This window comes from Neolamprologus multifasciatus, chromosome 3 (assembly GCF_963576455.1).
Source record: "Neolamprologus multifasciatus chromosome 3, fNeoMul1.2, whole genome shotgun sequence".
In the NCBI taxonomy this organism is placed as follows: Eukaryota; Metazoa; Chordata; class Actinopteri; order Cichliformes; family Cichlidae; genus Neolamprologus; species Neolamprologus multifasciatus.
The window spans coordinates 27,391,882-27,412,079 of NC_140441.1; the positions used below are offsets into that span (position 1 = coordinate 27,391,882).

At 41.6% G+C, this 20,198-nt stretch overlaps 1 protein-coding gene across 2 annotated transcripts in view; it reads left to right on the plus strand.

Moving 5' to 3' along the window:
- arhgef40 (Rho guanine nucleotide exchange factor (GEF) 40) overlaps positions 1 to 11,187 on the plus strand; it is a 46,746-nt gene extending 35,559 nt beyond the window's left edge. Inside the window, exons 22-27 of one of the 2 annotated variants that reach the window (XM_085150957.1) lie at positions 1,980 to 2,159; positions 2,642 to 2,822; positions 4,744 to 4,854; positions 7,665 to 7,774; positions 10,851 to 10,894; positions 11,092 to 11,187. In XM_085150957.1, the coding sequence (XP_085007083.1) occupies positions 1,980 to 2,159; positions 2,642 to 2,822; positions 4,744 to 4,854; positions 7,665 to 7,774; positions 10,851 to 10,877 (609 nt within the window). In that variant the 3' untranslated portion in view covers positions 10,878 to 10,894; positions 11,092 to 11,187. Of the gene's footprint in view, positions 1 to 1,979; positions 2,160 to 2,641; positions 2,823 to 4,743; positions 4,855 to 7,664; positions 7,775 to 10,850; positions 10,908 to 11,091 lie in introns of both variants that reach the window. The other variant, XM_085150965.1, reaches the window with a different exon arrangement.
- The last annotated feature ends 9,011 nt before the right edge of the window (positions 11,188 to 20,198 follow it).

The window sequence follows — 20,198 nt, forward strand, 5'->3', positions numbered from 1 at the left end:
CTGATCTGGAGCTTTTGGGAATGCCAAAGAAGGAACAAGCAGCTGATTCGAGCAGAACCACCTCATTGTTTTCTTTGCCTGATCATTTTTTTTATATATTAGCCATTTACCAATATAGAGGGTACGTGCTTTTAGGAGTATTAATTTTGCATAGTTTGTCCACTAGATGGCACTGTGCAACTTTCCCGTTAGCAACACATGTTTGAAACACCAAAAACACAACAAGCTGCTGATGTGAGCAGAGTCTGAAGTTTTTCTTCTGTGCGTTGTTAGCTATTTTTAAATGTATCAGTATCGGTATTATAAAGACAAATAAGATTTCAAAATTTTAATAAAAGGCTGATGTTTCATAGTGTGTCCACCAGGGGGCACTCTGCATGTTTCCTGTTGGCAACAAGTTTGGAGAACTAAAAACAGAGTTTTAATATTAAATATTGAGCTACAAATAACACATGTCAGGAAAATCTGTTTATGTTTAGTGTATATGAAAGAAAACGATATTAGCCAATGTATCAGAATATCAGATTTTTAAGTCATCGGATATTGGCAACGTTATCTGTCTTAAAAATCCTATGTGAGTCGGGGTCTAGTAAACCTAGAAGCTTATCAGCTGATGTGGTTTTCCACTGAGATCAGTTGTCATCATCTGATCTCAATCCAGACTGAGTTTAACCTGAACTATAAAGCTGAATCGTTCTTATTTCCTAGTCCTGAGAGCTGCAACAAGGACGTGGCAAGTGGGAGGAAAGACTGTGTTCTCCCACTGGGAATAAACAAAAACCGAAAGACTTATCAAAAGTCCAAAAACACTAACATCCCTGCGCCCTACACCACTGTACTCTGACACAGCTGTAATATTCAGTGGTAGTCGTGACAAATGTTTGACTCACACACACACCTCTCATCTCTCTGCATTCTGAACGAGGGGAAAGATTACAGCAGCACAAACACTTGCGCTGAGCTACTTCAAAATTGCGCTGCAACACCTCTCCAAGTAAAAATGATTTTAAGTACAGCTGTGTGCGTGTTTGGGTGGGTGTAGATGTGGGTGTTCATAAAGTGTGTGTGAAGCATCACTTATATCATGACCCACTCATTTCTAGAGGTTTAAAAATAAGAATCCACTGTATGTCAGTGGCCGCTTGTAAAATTCCAGACCTTTTAAATTCATTGTCCGCACGCTTGCGGCTGACAAATCGTTTGCATTTGCCTTGTTTGTTGCTCTTTTGTGCTTTTGCATAGCTAGCATTGACAATTATGTAATTTCTTTTTCGCCTATTATGAGTGTCTGTGTGCCTTTGACTTCCAACAGCATCTCAAAGTCGCAACCCTGTAATTGACATGAACAAAAAAGTCACTTTTTTTTTCTCTTTTTTTTTTTTTTATTACAAAAGATGTGATTCAGCTGGCCAATTAGAGCAAAGATCCAGCAGAACGAAGCATCCATGTGAAGAATATGTCACCATGCAAGGCACTGTAATAATAATGCTCCTTTGTCCTTCGCAGTTGAATAGAGAATAAAGCTTTTCAGTCTTTGTAGTCAAAGTGTCTCGCAACTCCAAACAGAAAATTAGAGTAGGTGCAGGAGGGAGGGTTTGAGACTTTGTAATACGACGACCGTTTAATTTGTAACTCCTAGTTTTTGTGCTACAGATGAGCAGAATCAACCGAGTGTTACTCCTCTGAGCGAGTGGGGGGAAAAATTTAATGTGTAAAAGTGAGAATATTTCACTTTGTTAGTGTTTTATGGATTCTCAGATATAATGATGCTCATTTATTTATTTTTATATCTGTTTTCAAGATAATTAATGAAACAATTCAATCAAGATTGGAACCTGGCAAAGAGACAGGATTTTAAAGCTCAGGCCTGAATTTCCTCTTAAGATTGAAATGAAGATGGTATCTTTTGCTGAGGGTTGGTCCTGGGCCTAAGGCCAATATAAGTGTGTCCTAACGCGTGTGTTTGTGTGTGCTTTCAGATCCCTGTGACGGAGCGCGGCGAGCTGGTGCGGCAGGGTGAGCTGACGGTGAGCGGGGGAACTCGGAGGAAGCGGGCGGGCGTGAGGAACGTTTTCCTTTATCAACACGTCGTAATCTTCACTAAACACAAGAATCCCAGCCCGGGACGCACCGCCTACAGTTACAAACACAGCATCAAGGTGAACAGCTCTCACACACACACACACTTCTCCTTCACACCATCTCCAGCACTTTGTCTTATCTGTAAAATCTGCTTTCTGTCTAGATTCTGTTGAAAGCAAACTAAATTTGAGGTTTCTAAAGTTTTTTTTGGGCGCTGCTTTATCTCCCCCCCTCTTTCCTCTATAAACTCTTTTTAACTCTGTATTTTTCTGTTGAATCACAACATCACCTGATGGAGATGTGCAAGCACAGATGACCAGTGCATACCGATGGGGCATGAAACCTTCTTTTACCTCTCGTATTCCTTGCACAAAGCCAATGTGACGTCCAGATGTGCTCGTGTGAAAACAGAGCAGGCAAATCTCTGGTGAATTCCCAGTCACGTGTCCTGCCTTTCCCCTCACCTAAACCAAATGAAGCATTTCCAGCAGTGGGATTGTGTCAGAAGCAGACTTCCTGTCATAGAGTTTGTGTGTGATTTTAACACTTCTCCATGCAGACGAATGAGATGGGTCTGACTCAGAGCGTCGGCGAGGAGGGAGTGAAGTTCGAGGTGTGGGTCCGACAGGCCCCGAGGACCAGAGACTGCATCACCCTGCAAGCGCGCGACAAGGAAGACCGAGAGGCCTGGACTCACGACATAGCCCATCTGCTGTGGACACATGCCATCAACAATACAGGTAAAGACCTTTAACTCGATAAGCAACAGCTCAGTATTCCTTCAGCAGCTTAGGAACAATGTATATTTTAACAGTGCTGTTACAAAAACTGAGAACATTTTCCTTTTTCCTAATTTTCATTTTTCAGATCATCAAACAGTTTTTAATAATCAACAAAGATAAGCTGAGTAGATGTAATATGTATTTTTTGAATGGTGATTTTATTTCTTAAGGGGGGGAAAAGCTGTCAAAATCTATCTCGGCCCTGTTGTGCAAAAATAATTGCCCTCCTTTGTTAAGTCTTGAATTAACTGTATTTAATCACATTTCTTAGAAAGCTGAGTTCAATAGAAGTGAAGCAGGCTAAAAGGTCTCAAAAAGCAACACGTCATGTCCTGATCGAAAAGATATGGCTGATAAACAAAGTCATTGATTATGTCAGTCTGGAAACTGTTACAAAGCATTTTTAAGGTTTTGGAACTCTATGAACCACGATATGAACCATTATTCACAAATGGAGAAAACTTAGATCAGTGTTCAACCCGTCTATGAGTGGCCGGTCTACCAAAGTAACTCCAACATCACATCAAAAACTCATCCAGGAGGTCACAAAAGAGCCCAGAAGAACATTAAAGAACTACAGGCTTCACTTGCCTCAGATACGGTCAGAATTCTTGATTCAACAATAAGAAAGAGACTGGATGAAAATGGCGTCCATGGAAGAGTTCAAGGAGAAAACCACAGCAGACCAAGAAGAACACAGAAAACATTTTGATGATTCCCAAAACTGTTGGGAAAATATTCCGTGGACTGACGAGACAGAATTGTAACTTTTTCAAGGCTTGAGTCCCGTTACATCTGCAAAAAACTAACACAGCAATTCCTAAAAACCCCATCATACCAGCAGTCAGACATGGTGGAGGTAGTGTGATGGTCGGGGCTGCTTTGCTGCTTCAGGATGACTTGTTGTAACTGATGGAACCATGAATTCTGCTCTCTACCAGAAAATCCTGAACAAGAACGTGTGACCATCTAAGCTCAAGTAATTTTTTGGAGTGATTAAGGTCATGTCGAAGCATCTCAAACTGTCCGTTAATGCTTAAAAGTCCTCCAATGTATCTGTATTACAACAATCCTGCAAAGAAGACGTGCCAAAACTCCTCCACAGTGATGTGAAAGTCTCGCTGCCAGTTATCACGAAGACTTGAATGCAGTTCTTGATACCAAGGGTGGAACAACCAGTTATTAGGTTTAGGGGGCACTTACTGTTCCACACAGGGTCGTATAGGTTTGGATAACTTTTTTTCTCCTTAATCAACAAAATCATTATTAAAACTTGCATTTTTCATTTACTCTGGTTATCTTTGTCCAACTTCAAACATAGTTTGCTGCTCTGAAAACATGTAAGACAAACGGCACTGTTGATCTCTAGGTCTCCTGTATTGATTTGGATCCTTAAACAGGACATTGTGCCAAGTCGTCAGATCATAAGCAGACTATAACACTGTTCCAATCTCCTTTCATTTTCTGGACACTTGGTTAAAATCCTTCAGACTGAGTCATCACCGTTGTTATGTGTACAAACTATCTGGTGGCGGATGTTTAAGTAGAGATCATGTAAAAATATCCCCTCTGGCCCAGTTTGTTGTTTTGATTTTTCCAAAAAACAAGGAAGTATCGGCCGTGAATGAAGGAATTCTACCTTCCTTTATCCATAAAGCCTTCCGCCTCAGCATTGCTTCCTGCCATCGGCTTAGATTGCAGTATCACGCTGAATAAGTTGCTCGGCACATTTTTTAGGCGTGGTTACCTTCTGTTCAGATGGCATTGCTCTAACAAACACAATATTCTGAGCTAATAATAAAATAAAGCTGGTAATATTCTACGAGCTTGCAATAGATGAGGTAAACATGAAGTTATTTTTGTGCCTTTGCTCTCACAGAGTTGTGTTTGAAGGAGTCACTGTGCATGGGAGTTTCCAGTAGGCTTCTGTTGGATGCAACAGGAACTCCAGGCTCAGAGTTGGACTCCATCTACAGTCTCAGCGACAGAAGTAAGTTTAAAAAGGAACAAACCTGTAGATGTTGTGGCCCCTTGGACTTAACAAAAAAAGGTGCATGTAGAATTGGGAATGATAATGTAATATGATCTCATATTTTGATTTCCCGGCTGTGTTAAATCGTTGTTGTGGAAACTGAGCTTATCTCGAGCGTTAAAAAGTGAGCATGTGATCTGGCGGAGGACGTTATGTTTGAGTTAGGTGCACTCCTTAGTTTGAGGCGTGCTGTTCCACATCTCGGCTCGCAGATAAAGGAAGCTGAAACCATTTTTCAGTACAACCTGTGTCCTCGGGAATTCGCCCAGTTTTATGTGACCAGATTGGATTACTGGATTGTTCAAATTTGCTCTCCGAGCTGAAAGTGATGTGGCCCTGAGATTACAGATAGGAAGGAAAACGGGTCCTGGGTGTATCTCCCCATGTGACAAGGTAATAATATGGTACACACTTTGTTTTTTTTCTTATTTTCTTTCTTTTTCTTTTTTTTTTCTTTCCAATCGTGCACCCCTGGGCTTCTCTATGAATTGTTGATATTTGTCTCACACTGAGAAATTTTGAAGAGCTGTGACATGCCTGCGGAGAATATACGGCGCAGTCGAAAAGCTCAACTCTGGAAACACGTTTTACTTGTGCCATGATCAAATCCCATCACAGCCCTCGCTGCTGTGTGTCTGCCTTAAACTGTTTTCAAAGCGGTGACACAAACTGTCTCACTTCCATAAACAAAATGTGCTGCCTGGCGCTCGCATGGGTGCGTTATTGAAACTGCTAGGCTAGGTTCATGTAGCCAATTTGTCCTGATCACTAACTGAGCTGGGCAAAATTCCAACATTATCCTTTAATGATCTGGATTTCAAGTCATTGTGCGGCTGAGGCCTAGTAACAAAACAACAAGTTATAAATACAAGTCCCAGATTCAGTTTTTCCTTCAGGTAAAAGTTCCACTTAGAGTGTTAAAAAGTAAAGAATTTAATAAGAAACATTTTGTCATTGTACTTTTTCTACAACTACATATTTTTTTGTTAATTGAAGGGATCCTTTACAGGGAAGAACTATTTCCAAAGGAGCCCCCTTGTAATCCTATCCCACTTTGAGAACAAGTTAAAACTACCTGTGAATTAATCAGCACTACAATAATACATCCAGTTTTCCGCAATACTGTGATATTATAATATATACTCACTGAACATTTCATTAGGTACTACACCATTTAGTTGCACATAAATATCTAATCGGCTGAACAGATGGTAGCAGCTCAATGTATTTAGGCGTGTAGACGTGGTCAAGACAACCTGCTGAAGGTCAAAATGAGCATCAGAATGAGGAAGAAAGGTGACTTTGAACATAGCATGGTTGTTGGTGCCGCACAGGCTGCTCTGAGTGTTTCAGAAACTGCTGATTTTCCCACACAGTCATCTCTAGGGTTTACAGAAAATGGTCCAAAAAAGAGAGAATATACATTGAGCAGCAGTTCTCTGGGTGAAAGTTCTTTGTTGATGTCAAAGATCAGAGAAGAATGGTCAGACTCCTTTGAGCTGATAGGAAGGCAGCAGTAACTGAAAAAACAAACAAACACTCATTACAATAGAGGCAGAAGAGCATCTGTGAATGCAAAAGACATCAAACCTTGAAGCAGATGGGCTACAACCGTAGAAGACCACACCAGGTGCCACTCCTGTCTGCACAACAGAAGACTATAAAAATGTTGCCTGCTGTCTGAGTCTCCGTTTCTTTATTCAGATGGTAGGGTCAGAGTTTGGCTTAAACAACATGAAAGCATGTCAACGGTTCAACGCTGTGGAGCATGATTTGTCGCCACACTTTGAGCCTCTTGGTACCAACTGAGCATCATTTATACTCCACAGCCCACCTGAGTATTGTCGCTGTCCATGTCCATCTCTTTATGACAGCGTGCCATCTTCCTGCTTGTAGGGCCAATATGAACTCTCTCAACATTGAGTGTTTATTGGTCTGCAAGACTGTGTAAACGTTACCTGGTTTAATTTCAGAAAACTTGGCAGAGAGGTAGAACACAAGCAGAGGAAGAACTCCAGTGGATTTTAATCGGTCTTTAAAAAAGCTGTTCAGTGTTTAAGCAGTAAGAGAAATTTAGAGACTCCCGAGTGCATGGAGGACAAAGCCTTAGAGACAACGGATACATATGGGGTGGTTAGTAACAGGTTCACAGCATGCTGCTGAATGAACAACGCAATCTGATACTAGTAATTGTATCACATGTCAAACTGCATTTTTTTAAAAAGGGTGCAGGCACATAGTTCCATAAAACAATAATAAATAAATAAAATCACAGTACCTAATCTAAAGTACAGTCCTTTAGATTCCAGGGCCATCATTCAGCCTCCAACAGCCGTTGTTGTCTCAGAGCCAAAGTGATTTCTCATTCATGGCCCAGTGTAATACACATACTGCTCACCAGGTGTCTCATTGAGTGCAGCAGTTCAGAATTTCAATGCATGAATTGTCCTGTGGGACAGAACACAGCGTTAGAAATTCATTGAACAGAATGGGAAAAATGCCATCTCACTCTGACTCCTCTCTCTTTGTTTCTGGCGTACGTGCGCTCCATCTCTTTTTTCCTTTCAGGAAAGCGTTATAACACGAGCGCCGTTAAACCGCGAACGTGCACAAGGTTAAAAACGCAGCTGTTCCATGCATGTGCATTTTACTCAAAACGCAGGAAGGCGTTATTATTTGTGCTTCCACCGGCAAAATGTGATTGTTTTAACTGTGTCTGGCACAGGCCTCTGTCACACAGCCCCACTCTCTCTGCCTGTCCCCTTCAGTCCACAGTAGCTGTTCAGACACTTCTTCTGTCGGGAGTCAGAAGGAGGGGGGATCTCCAGCGTCTGGGAGGGAGCCCAGGAGAAGCTCTGGATCAACAAGCTGCTCACAGGTGGGCTAAAAAAAGTATACACGTGTAACAAGCCCAAAAGATAACATGTGATCGCCGAGGTGAATAAAAGCTGTTTTTATATCCTGTAATTACTCAACACTTCACCAGTGTTTTAATATAGACATGAAGTGAGAAATGTGCTTTTCTGCTTGCTGGAAACGAAAGTGTCTTTTTTGATGTTCTTAGGTTTTCTAGAACCTTTTTAGGAAGGGGAGCTTTGCTGAAAAAGTCCCTTTTTAAAAGCCCAGGCTTTAGTTTGCAGAGCTAAATATGGTTGTAGGCAACCCTTCTAAACTCCTACAAACATGACTTTGTCATTAGTATCAAGATGTTAGCCATGAACGCCCACAGAGTTATGTTTCTCTTTGCCTTATTTCCTTCAATCTGTGGACTACTGCCGGCTGAAGACATACAAATTACTCCAGAGTAGGGATGCAACGATACCAATTTTTTCAAACCGATACGATACGATACTTGGATCTGGGTACTTGCCGATACAGAGTACAAAAACCGATACTTCTACCACACACACACACACACACACACACAAATGCAATGAATTGGAAAACAGGTTTTATTTTATTCTCTGCCGATAAAAAATAAAATCTTAATAAAAATGACCACAAAAAAATTTCAAGTGAAAAATAAGCACTTCTCTTAAATTATTGCGGAGTCTCCACATTGTAATTTAACAAAATATCACTGAACTATTGGCACTGTCCTGAGCTTCTGTTTATTTATTATATTTCATATCGCAGCTCGAGTATGCTGAGAAGACGGTGCAATCCTACGTTTTCCACGACCAGCATTGGCTGGTCATCCAGAGCGATAAAATGAGTCAGAGTCTCTGTTATTTTAACTGCCCGTGGATTTTCTCTTGACATTTTTGTTCGCTTTTCCAAAACCTGAGTTAAAGTTGGCTGTTCCGCTCCACACTGCTGACATTTTGTTTAGCCTAGCTACAGCAGCCTCCAGTTTCTCTTTTTTATCTGGAGCCGCCAGTCTCACTCGCCTAACCCTGTGCCTGTTTAGCGCGGGATGTCCCCCTAGTGGCCAATCTAAAAAACTACAACAGAAATTACAAGCCACGCTCTGATTAATGAAATAAGTTGGTATCGGTTCATGGTATCGGTTACTCGGTTACGATACTTTTACGAGTATGAGTACACACACATTTTACAGTATCAGCCCCAATACCAGTATCGGTGCATCCCTACTCCAGAGCAAACATTTTTATTTCTAAGCATTTTTTTAATTATTTAGCGAAGAGCACAGAGGTGTTTTTAAAGGACACTATAGAAGAAGAGACTGTATTTAAAAGATGAACATAGCCAGCAGATTTGCCTTCTTTCTAATGGTAAGCATGGACGACTCCTGGTAGCTGAAATAACTCTTGACTGTGGAAGAACATGAGAAAATGACCCATCTTATCATTTGTTTTATGACCTTATGTCAACATTATTCTGATGGGTTTGTGGCCTGAATGGCTAGTTTCCGGTCTTATTTAATAAGACTATCTTGTAACTTTTAAAGTGATCTTGAAGCCGGACACTGACCTATAACTAATTCGAGCGTTTAAAAAAAAAAAAAAAAGGCACCTAATCAGTTTTGTGTCTACACATAACAGATAAATAAGCAATGAGCCAATTTTAAATCTTTTAGGACCTTTTACTGGTGGCCTGTTACAAAAAAAATTCCAATTTCTTTAGTCAAATCTATGAAAAATGCCAGGGATATAGAATCTTTGCACCAACAAGGTGATTCCCACAGAGCTATTAGCTGAAACCCTGACATATCTCAGCTTGTTTTTGTGCAGCATGTGCTTAGAAATTTGAAGTAACTGGACAAGTCGAGGAAGAAAGACAAAAAGACCTATAAACTATCTATAATAGATGAATAGCAAAGTTATTTGAAAGTCATGTGCACTAAAGACCTGACACAGCAACTGAGAGATGCATCTGGGCTCAATGAAGCCTCACAGAAATGTCAAAATACACAAGAACTGGACTGGAAATCAGTCCAGCTCTTGCGTAAATGTATGAGGGGGACGCTCGATCGTGGCTTGAGGCCACATTCCAGCGAGTGGTGACAAAATAGATGGAATTATGAACACAGCAAAGTACCATCAGATTTTGATCTGCCATGCAATGTCATCTGAACAACATCTGACTGGTAACAGCTTCACTTTTCAGCATGACAGTGATCCCAAACACACTTCCAATACCTTCCAAAACCTCGATAGTGCATCACTGTGTATTTTTCTACCAGCCATGACAGAGCCCAGACCTCAACATTACTGAAGCAGTGTGGGATTAAAGACTGACAGAGAATGAAACGAAACACAGCCAACATCTGAATAAAAGCTTTGAATGTATGCAGAACTATTCCTGAAGACTACTTAAAGAAATGACAAGAAAGCTGTCTAAGAATGCTCAGACTGTGCTAAAGACTAAAGGTGGTCGTACCAAATTTTGGCTTTCAAGCTCATTAGATTCCATAAACCCTTACATGCTGCATTTCCATGCACAATAACACGTTTCAGTAAATTATCGCACCTATTTCATGGTTCAAGACTTTTGCACAGCACTATGTACTTTGAATTATTTGTATGTAACATAGTGGTGATATGGTGAAGAAAGTCATTCATTCACACTGAGCTGATCTGTGTTAAAAAGGCATCCTTTAAACCAGTCAAAGCATTTCTGTATGTTTGTAAAGTGAAAACTCTGCATGAATCTGGCTGTAAGCAAACAGCAATACCTGCCTGCCATCTCCATGGTAGAGTTTAAATGAATTTGCTCAGTGTGCACACACACAAACACACACACATTCTCACAATCTCCTTATCTAGCAAACAGAATATGACAGATTAGCAAACAGACAGCGCTGGGAACAGATTGACAGACAGACGGACACACGCAGCCCAAACAGATAGGGCAAACACGCAGACAGCGATATGCACATATTCAACAACAGAGGGAGGATTTGCCGCGTGCGCACGGGTGCACGCACATTTTTGGTGTGTACGCACACTTAAGCGCCGAATGTAAAAATGTGACTGTTTCTTCCTCCTCAGAGCCAGTCTCCCTCTACAGCTGTGTGACTGTCATCTCAATAAGCGTAAGTTTACTCTGTTTATCACACGTTTCTTTTTTTTTTCTGCACTCTGCCGCTTTACATTCGCTGCTCATGTCGCTGCATTCCCACGCTGATCGCATTTATTTTACTCATTCTTTATTCTAGGGATTTCTGCATGTGTCACTATTAATATTTTCTTCTTCTTTTGTTTCTTCTTCTCTTTCTGTTGTTTCAACCAGAAACTGGACTTCAGATTTTTTTTATTTTTTTGAAGTTTTTAAACATCTCTGTTTCACCTCTGGGCGAGCCAAACTGGACTTTGAAGAGGAAGAAGACAAAATGAGAGAGAGAGCCCTCCTCATCCCCCCCCCCTCACCCTTTTGAACTTCTCCCACATGCTTTCTCTCCTTCCCCTTTCCCCGTTCGTCTCTTTAAAATAAATAAAGTGCCAGCAGATTAAGCGGCGCAGCACAGCACTGCTTTTCTCCACTTTTAAAACCTCCCAGCTCTGATATGACCCCCCACCAAAGAAAATCTGCATCCAAAAAGGATCAAAACTGTCCTGTTTAAATCATGACAAGCACCAGCGGGACTCTCTGCGCTCCGCCATTTTGGATCTGCCAGTCTCAGTTGCTGGCAGAGTCATTGACACCAAAGGCACTTCAGCCACACAGTGCGGCCATTGTCTGCCCCACGACTCCCCACTAGGCCAAACCACTTGGTCTGAACCACTGACTGCCTCGGCTGGCTGACTGTACGCATCACATGCTCCAGCATCTGATAATAAACGGGAAGTAATATGCAGGGCGTAAATCCACCGTTGGATTGCAGATTTAGAATGTGTTATGTTCTTTATCATTTTCATAATGCAGAATGGAGTACTGTACGCTTTTTTTCATTTTCCCTACCTGTGTAAAAATGCGTGGCATAGCCTAGGTGCGATTGCATCTATGTAAATTGAGCAAGGGTGGTGTGAGTATATACACACGCTCACATTCACACACACAACACACAATGTCCCTCAACACATGCAGTCACTCTTATTGTTACAAGACAGTGGAGCACTGTTCACATTCTCATGCCCGCACACTCGCTGTGACCAGTTTCGAGCCTGGTACAGTGACTACATCAACGACAGGCAAGGTTACATTTGAAACGCATGCCGTGAGCTTTGCCTTGATGAAGACCAGGAAGGATTTACAGCATCATATCAGACTGTTATACATTGTGTTAGAGTGTTTCGTTTAAGCTAACGTGTTGTTTTTCTTTATTAACAGTGGCCACAATTTAAAGGCAAAATGGTATTTAGTCTTCTTTAAAGTGTAACTTATATCAGCAACATATTGGTGCCTTAAAAATGTTCTTCGGAGTACTGAAGAACATTGCTGTGTAAAATGCCATATTCTATATGCCAAAGGTATAAAATGGGTGACTGTGCAATGATGATTTCTGTACATTTAGTACGGGCATTCCTCATTGGAATGCTGTCTCCATAAAATGGAGAAAGGTGGGTCTGTTTGTTGTGCTAATTTGTGGTTTTACTGCTTTTATTCTTGTGGCTAGAAGACATGAACTACATCTAATTCTTTTCTGAGAATTAATTTAATCTAATCTCTTAGCTTGTTGCTTAAAGGAAGACATTTTCCTAAAATATCCCAAAACTATTATTTTCATGTTTGCCCCCCCTCCACCCCCGGTAGAAAATTAGAATTTTCTAGTTCAGATTGGTTGACATGGGATTCCTTAGAACTGTATTTATGTTCCCAGGGTCCTATGTTTGGCAATTCTATACTCTTTTAACACACATCAATCCTCCTGTTGTGTTTGGGTTCATATTAAGCAAATTTGGGATCCTATTATATGCTGGGAACCTGGGGAACAAAGGACTCTGGGAACATGGTATGACCCTGATTTCTTTATCCTGAATTTTAAAGGTATGTTGTCTGTATACAGAAATGAGAAATGGGAGGAAAAGCTAGACTCAATACAGATACCTAAAACGCAGCTAAAGCTTTTTATTTTTTTATTTTTTAAATATACGTTCATGCATTTTTCTAAAGAATTCTTAAATCTGGAAGTCATAGTTCCAAAATCATGGTGTTCATATACTTCTGAGGGGGAATGTGGAAGTTGGGTGTTTTTTCTTGCTAATGCTGTTAAAATATGATCCAATACATGATAAAAAATATTGCTTTATTTGATTTTGTCTGATAACACTTACTGATAATGACTGTCAGGTGATTACTTTAGCATAAAGACTGGAAACAAAGTAGCTAGCATAGTTTTGTCAGCAGGCTTAGGCTAATGTCAGCTAACCTACTGCTAGTTTGTATTCAATAGGTATCTTCCAGGTAACTACTTTGCAAGTTCTTTAAATGAAAGAAAATAGAAACTAGTCAACTAGCATAAAAGACAGAAAACCTCAGAAATAATTTAAAACTCTTTACTTTAAAGTTTCATGCTAAAAATTAGCCAAACAAATATTTCATTTACATCTTAGGAGATACAAGAAATACCTAATCATGTTCCTCATTAATCAAATCATGTCTTAAATGTGGCTGAAATGTGCGCTGTGTATAAAATTGCAAACACACACAACGTCAGATGAGTTTGCAGAGTTTAGCTAATCCAAGCGGTGCTAGCAACAGTAGCCTTGTTTTTTCCAGGCAGGCGTTCAAATACCAGTGGCCAAATAATTGGGTCACAGTACATGCATGGCACAAAGGTTTAGGCTTCAGACTGCCAATAAACACTCAGTTTGAGACAGTTTTGACTACTCGGGCCTCTGATGTCACAGAGAGTGGATCAAACCTTAATGTGGTTTTACATTTGCTTCCTAAAACTTGGACACAGAAGAATTCAGCTATCAGTTTAGTGTCAAAGGGCAGCTATGTCTAGTCAACTAGTTGCATAAATCCCTAATATTTAATATTGAGATTCAAGTCAATTTTCTTATCTAACATATACCATGAACAAAACAGTTTTTGTTTTCTTTAGAATGTCACATTTTTCTTTGAGATTGAAACCTCAACACTAACAGAAGAAAAAGATTAGACAAGCTTCCACTTCCTGTACTACTCTGTGGTGACTCGTTGTTGGTGGGCCCATACACAGAAAATTATGTCCTCATTCTCTGAAGTTGAAATGAATTATAAGGAAATGTGCAAAAAGATGCACAAGATACACAAAACATACCATTTTATCTCATGACATGGCCCCGAAAGGTTTCAGCATTTCACTGTGTTGTTCATATTTCATGACGGCAAGCATTCAGGCAGTAAAACCAATAAACATGCACTCGCCGCTTTGATTGAGTAGCATGTGTATCAGACAATACCATGCTTAAGGTACAATATGAGACCGGCAGGTAGCGAAAGCCGGCAGCAGCAGGAGGTCAAGCTCATGTCTGCAGACAGCAGCAGCAGCGGTTTTTCGCTGTTATCAGATTTAGCACGTTTCATATCTGCATCCAAATTCACAAATTGCAAATGGCTATTGAGCCGTTTCTGAATCAATATGTAATTTGTTGGCTTGGAGAAGTCTGTACACTTCATAGCCTTTAGCTGTTTGGTACATTGCATTATATTGGAAGCAATGTAATGAACACCATCTTTCATTCCTACTGCAGCATAAATTGTCATATGCAGAATCTCTCACTTTTGTATGGCACTTTGTAAGGCAGTATTAATGTATAGAAACTTCTCTCTTTATTTTTTTTCTTTTTGTATGAAACACTTTACCTGATGTTTACATTTTTTTGGAAGCAATGTGGATTGTTTGACATGCATGTTGTACTTACTTGATTTTTTTTTTTTTTTTTTAAATAAAACTGAATTAAAGTTCCCAGCCTCAACAGAGGAGGATCTGAAGAGCTGGGTGGGGGGGTGGTTTGTTGCGCTTGAACCTTTTGCAGCAGGGTGTAAACCTCAAAATGAGGCCTGTAACCTTGTAACCCCCCTCCAAAAAAGAAAAAAAAACTTGCAGTAATGAGTGCCGGGGTCTCCTCTGAAAGCCAGCTGTGCTGCTGCCTCACAAAACCCAGAATGATTAGATAACTACAGTGCAGCGCCATATCAAATAGTTCCAGGGATCAAATTCTCGAAAGGAGGGGAGTGCACTTTGAGAGCATGAGTGTGTGTCCATCTGTGCATGTGAGGGACACAGAGAGAGGAATGAGAGATAAAGGCTGGGTAAAGAAGAAGGAGGAGCAGGAGGGGGGGACAGGAAGGGGCAGAACTGAGAGAGCGAGAGAAAGGGATCGACAGAAGAGAAGGACAGGAGACAGTAGGTGGGAATGATGGGAAATGAGCGAGGGCGAAGGGGCAGACAGACAGAGAGGCACAGTCAAGGGGAGAGCAGGAGCACGAGAGCGGGTGGGTGGTGGGGGGGTAACCAGGCAGGGGGAGGTAAAAAAAGAAGAAGTGGAAGAATAGAAAAGGGGGGCTTATAGAAAGAGGGAGACACAAAGTAGAGTTAGAACTTTTTTTTCCTCCTCCTCCTTCTTCTTCTTTCTTTCCTAATGTAGAGAACCAAGAGCGAGGGCCGAGAGAGCTGCAGGAAGGATGAAGGAGAGAGAGTGAGCGGGGTAAAAGGGGGGATGTTGACAAAGCAGCGAGACTGTGGCGAACAAAGAGAACGTGAAGAGAATGAGTCGGGGGAAACATCAAAGGGATTTTTCAGGCCCGGTTACCGGGACAACAGACATTTGCATGCGATTAGCTTTTTACATCATATTAAGAAGGGTTAGGGTGAGGGAGGGAGGAGGGGAGAGGGTGATGGAAGTAGGAGAAGGGTGGGGGGACTATAGATCATACACACACACACACTGTATGAGATAGTGTTAGGGGGGAAAAAGGGGAAAAAAAGGACGTTGGTCATCTCACGCGGATAAACTGACTTATAGGCAGCCAGCCAAGCGTTTCTTTTGTAAATGAGAGTGCATGTTGAGGGGGGGGGCAGATACAGTAATATGCCAGCGCAGACATTTTGGCAAAGGGAGGTCAAAGCAGTCAGTTTTTTTCTTTAAAAAATAAATTATTTCTTTTGATTTTTCTGCTCTGAGTAGAAGTTCGACACCAGTGATTTCAAGCACAGAGGAGGAAACTTTAAAACCTGACAAAGGATTTCAGGTGTAACGGCCAGTTTTGGTTTTGTTATTGTTAGGATTTTCTCATGAAATTCAACCTTTCTCACCCTCACTTCTTCAAAAAACCATGTCCAAAATGGGCAAAACATGTCACGACAGTCAACAACATGTTGCATTCGTGCCAACTAAAGAGGACAAATGTGCAGTTTTTTGGAAAATGTTTTCAGTTGGTCTCACAGATTACGCTTTTTTTTTTTTTTTTTCAAATGTTGCTGAAACATTTAGGCATTTAGGATGCAAGAGGTCTAAAATTGATACAAATTGCCCTAAAATCCCAAAACAACAACCGCATATGCACGTGCGGGCTTTTGTGCGTTGTGTTTACCCACGGCGTCTAGACACAGGTATGCAGTGCACTGTCCATGCAAACACGTGGGCATCGTCACACATTTGTCACAAAACACTTTGTTGTTCGCACCCGTACGCCGCATACATCACTCTGCCAAAAAAAACACACCTCACACAACCTTCCCCGCAATCATAAAAGCCATTAAACATGTTTCTATGGGCACACACCCTCCGGCATTTTACACATGTAATATTATCCCACCATATCTCTCCTCCACCTCCCTCCTTCATTCCTTCCGTCCCTCCCTTCGCTCCTGTCTCTCCATCAATCCACACCCCCACCCCCTTTTCCTCTCCATCTCCATCCTTTTCTCTCTCCTTTTTTATCCATCCATCTTCCTCCCTCTTAATCTCCTCCTCTCCCTCCTTATATCTCACCCCTCCCTCCCCTTTTTTTTCTTTTTATTCCCTCCCTTTTTTTCTCTTTCTCTGTGGCCTGCTCTGCTCTCTCTCTGAGTGTGTGTGTGTGTGTGTGTGAGAGAGAGAGATGCTTCAGTGCCCTCAGTATTGTGGCTGCATTGTGCCAGTAGGCGTCGCCGCGACAGACGTTGTCACGGCAGCATTGTGATGGGGGGGTGAGATGGTGTGTGTGTGTGTGTTGGGGTGAAGTGGGGGGGTGTATTACAGTATCAATACCCTGACACTGCGACAAAAAGGACAGCAGCCGTAGCCACATATCACTCCACCTCTGCACTCCTCCTCCATCACCTCCTTCTCTCCCTCCCTCCCTTCCTCCTTGTGACCCCCCCACCCTCCCCGCGCCTTCTCCCACCTCTACCTCCTCCTCCTCCTCCACCAGCCCCCAGATCAATTCCTCCTCCCCTCCTTTCAATTGATTTGCCAACATATCTCACTGAATATGTACATATTGATCCCCTCCTCCTCCATCACCTCAGCCCCATCCCTCACTCTTTTCTCTTTCTCTCCTTCTCTTGTTTTTACTCAAACATCTATCAGATTTCATCCCCACCATCTATGCGCCCCCTCCCCATCATCCCCTCCACCCTCGCCACCTTATCTCACTCCATCTCTCTCCCCCTTTTGCTCTCTGTTTCTCTCCCTTTCCCTTTCTCTCTCTCACACACACATATACTTTCCTCATCTTTCATTTCATCTCCCCTATTCTTTACCTCTCTCTCCTTCTCTGTGCCATCTCTTCTGCCCACCCCCCACCTCCCCTCTTCACTCTTCTTTCCATTGCACCTCCCTCCTCATCTCCCTCCCTACGGCTGTTTCTCTTTTTTTTGGTTTTGTTTTGTTTTTGTATGTGTGTGTGTGTGTGTGTGTGCATCTCTGTCTCACTCACTCTCTGCATATTAATTGGTGTATTTCTGCTGCGGCGGAGAAAACAATCAAAGCGTCAGGGGCGGGTGATGATGCCATTGTGGCAGCCGCAAACACATACACATATGTAGTGTGCATACACACACAAACACAAACAGATAGAGAAAAAAGGGGGAGACGAGCACACACTCATACACACAAACACGCATACATGCACGCGCAAGGCCGAAATGCACGGAGTACAGTTGTGGGGACATCAGCAGACGGAGCTTATATGCACTTGTATACACATATATAACCTGCTGACGTGCAAAACGTGCTCATGCACACGCTCGTATACACAAAGTGATTTACTATGTGCACACACTGAGGCAGGCATGCACGGCACATATGCCACAGACTTTAGTCAGTCACTCTCAGATACACAATAGCGGGCTTACAATGGCTGATCCAGGAGATATGTTCTGCGTCAGCAAAGACATTTGAATTTCCCAGCCAACATTTACCTTCAGAGCACAACACGTTTAAAATGTTAAAACCAAGGACTGGAGCTGAGAAACATTCACACTTGTGATTTCTTCTGCACGTCATGCGGAAAAGTAGGAATGGAGGTTACTCCTAAATGCTTTTTATACTACAGCTCTTGTTTGCTGAAAAGAAAGAATATGAACGCACCTGAAATGTAAAGAGAAATACTTCCCAAAGTGGCTTTTTTGTTAATGTCATATATTTTGAATTTCGCTCTGGAACTCTCTTTGAGAGCTCGCGGATGAGGCGCATGGGCTTTGTCACTCCGCATGCACCCTGGCCCACGTACTGTAGATTTGACTCTGGCTTATTTGTTGTTGTTGTTGTTGTCATTTGCCCTTTAACTGTTCACTCTCTAAGCCACAGTGCAGCTTGCAAGTGAACATGAGAGGACACTGCAGAAAGAAAACAAAAAAACAAAGTCTGTGTTTAAGTCAGCATTTGGGAGCTTAAAATGCAGACCCAGCCGGAGCAGATAAAGCTGTGGGCAAAGATCTCCTGAAAATATTTGAGCTAAATCAAGACCTGTCAAATAACTTCTTATTTCCAGCCAAGCAATAATAGGATCTTACTTTCAGTGCAAGTTGATATAGCTCTAAAAATGATGGCATGATGGCATACAGCACCCTTTCCATCCCATACAGTGGCTTTCCATCCCATATATATATATATATATATATATATATGTATTTAAAGCATAGATTCCAGAGACTGCAACTAATTTAAAAGCGGCTATTTGTGATAAACCCACCAAGAAACAAAGAAGCGGTCTTCTTTTAAAGTCCCCTCGATTCCAAATGATGTCTTGCTTTTTTGTTGCTTCCCTTTGATGTTTGACTGTGTGGAATGATGTCGAGCTTTGTGCACAGTATGACACATTTATCTGCTGAAGGGGAAAAAGTTTCTCTTTGCTTCAGTTCAACACAAACAGGATTTGGTGACATCACAAGAATGGAAACCGAATGCAGCTTACAGTGCTGTGATGTTTAGACCGGAAACCTCCAGTAAAGATACACTGCATATGTTGTCCTGTGAAGTAGGAGACGTGCTTTGTTCAGCAGATGATGAGCTGTAAATCATCTTTGACTGCTGTTTCTTTATATTTAAAGACTGAAACACAAGGGTTTCGAAGTTATGAATAAACAGTCTCAAGGGTTTAAATTCATGCTGTTGTTCGTGTTGGTTGGTTGTAGGTTGTGAAGGTGTAGCTGCTGTATGTGTACAACCTAACTTTATAAGGGAACAGAATGCCAAAAATGCCTGTCTTTCTGGCTTATTTTGGAGGTTGTGTGCCAGCTAGCAGCACTTACTATTTCAGTCTCAGTGGAATGGCAGCACCGTGCTTTAAATCAGGGGTTTTTAAACTTGTGCAAATATTCAGTGTTTGTATTTTTTCTGCTTAGTAACCCAGCTTTATTTGATAATGTTAAGTAGGTTTAAGACAGAGAAAAGTTAAAACCTAAAGAGAAAGCTCCACAGTCAGTGCAACTACTTTGCAGTGTGACATAATGTAGCAGCACCGGATGAATGAAATGTACAGAAGGGCATTCTTTTGGAGTTGTTAGAGGGCTGCATGAATTGTTAACAGAGGCCACCGCTGGCCTGCTGCACTTTGAGGACTGTGGGTTTAAATGAAGCTTGAATAAAACCCGCTTGCTCTGTATCAGCGTACATCAAGAGATCATCAGCCTTGATTCTGTTGGACAGAATGAAAAGCTGTGCATAGCTGTGCTCGTTCTTTAAATGTTTCAAAGGGATCCAAACAATTACCTTTTCGATATTCAAGTCTATTTTATTTATATAGCACCAAATCACAGCAACAGTTGCCTCTAGATACTATTATACAGAGAAAACTACAGCAACCACATGACTGAGCAAGCATTTGGGCGACAGTGTGAAGGAAAAACTTCCTTTTAACAGGAAGAAACCTCAGGCAGAACCAGGCTCTGGGTGGAGTGGCCATCTGCTGCAACCGGTTGGGGATGAGTGGTCAAAAACAGGACAAAGCCACGCTGTGGAAGAGAGCCAGAGATTAATACT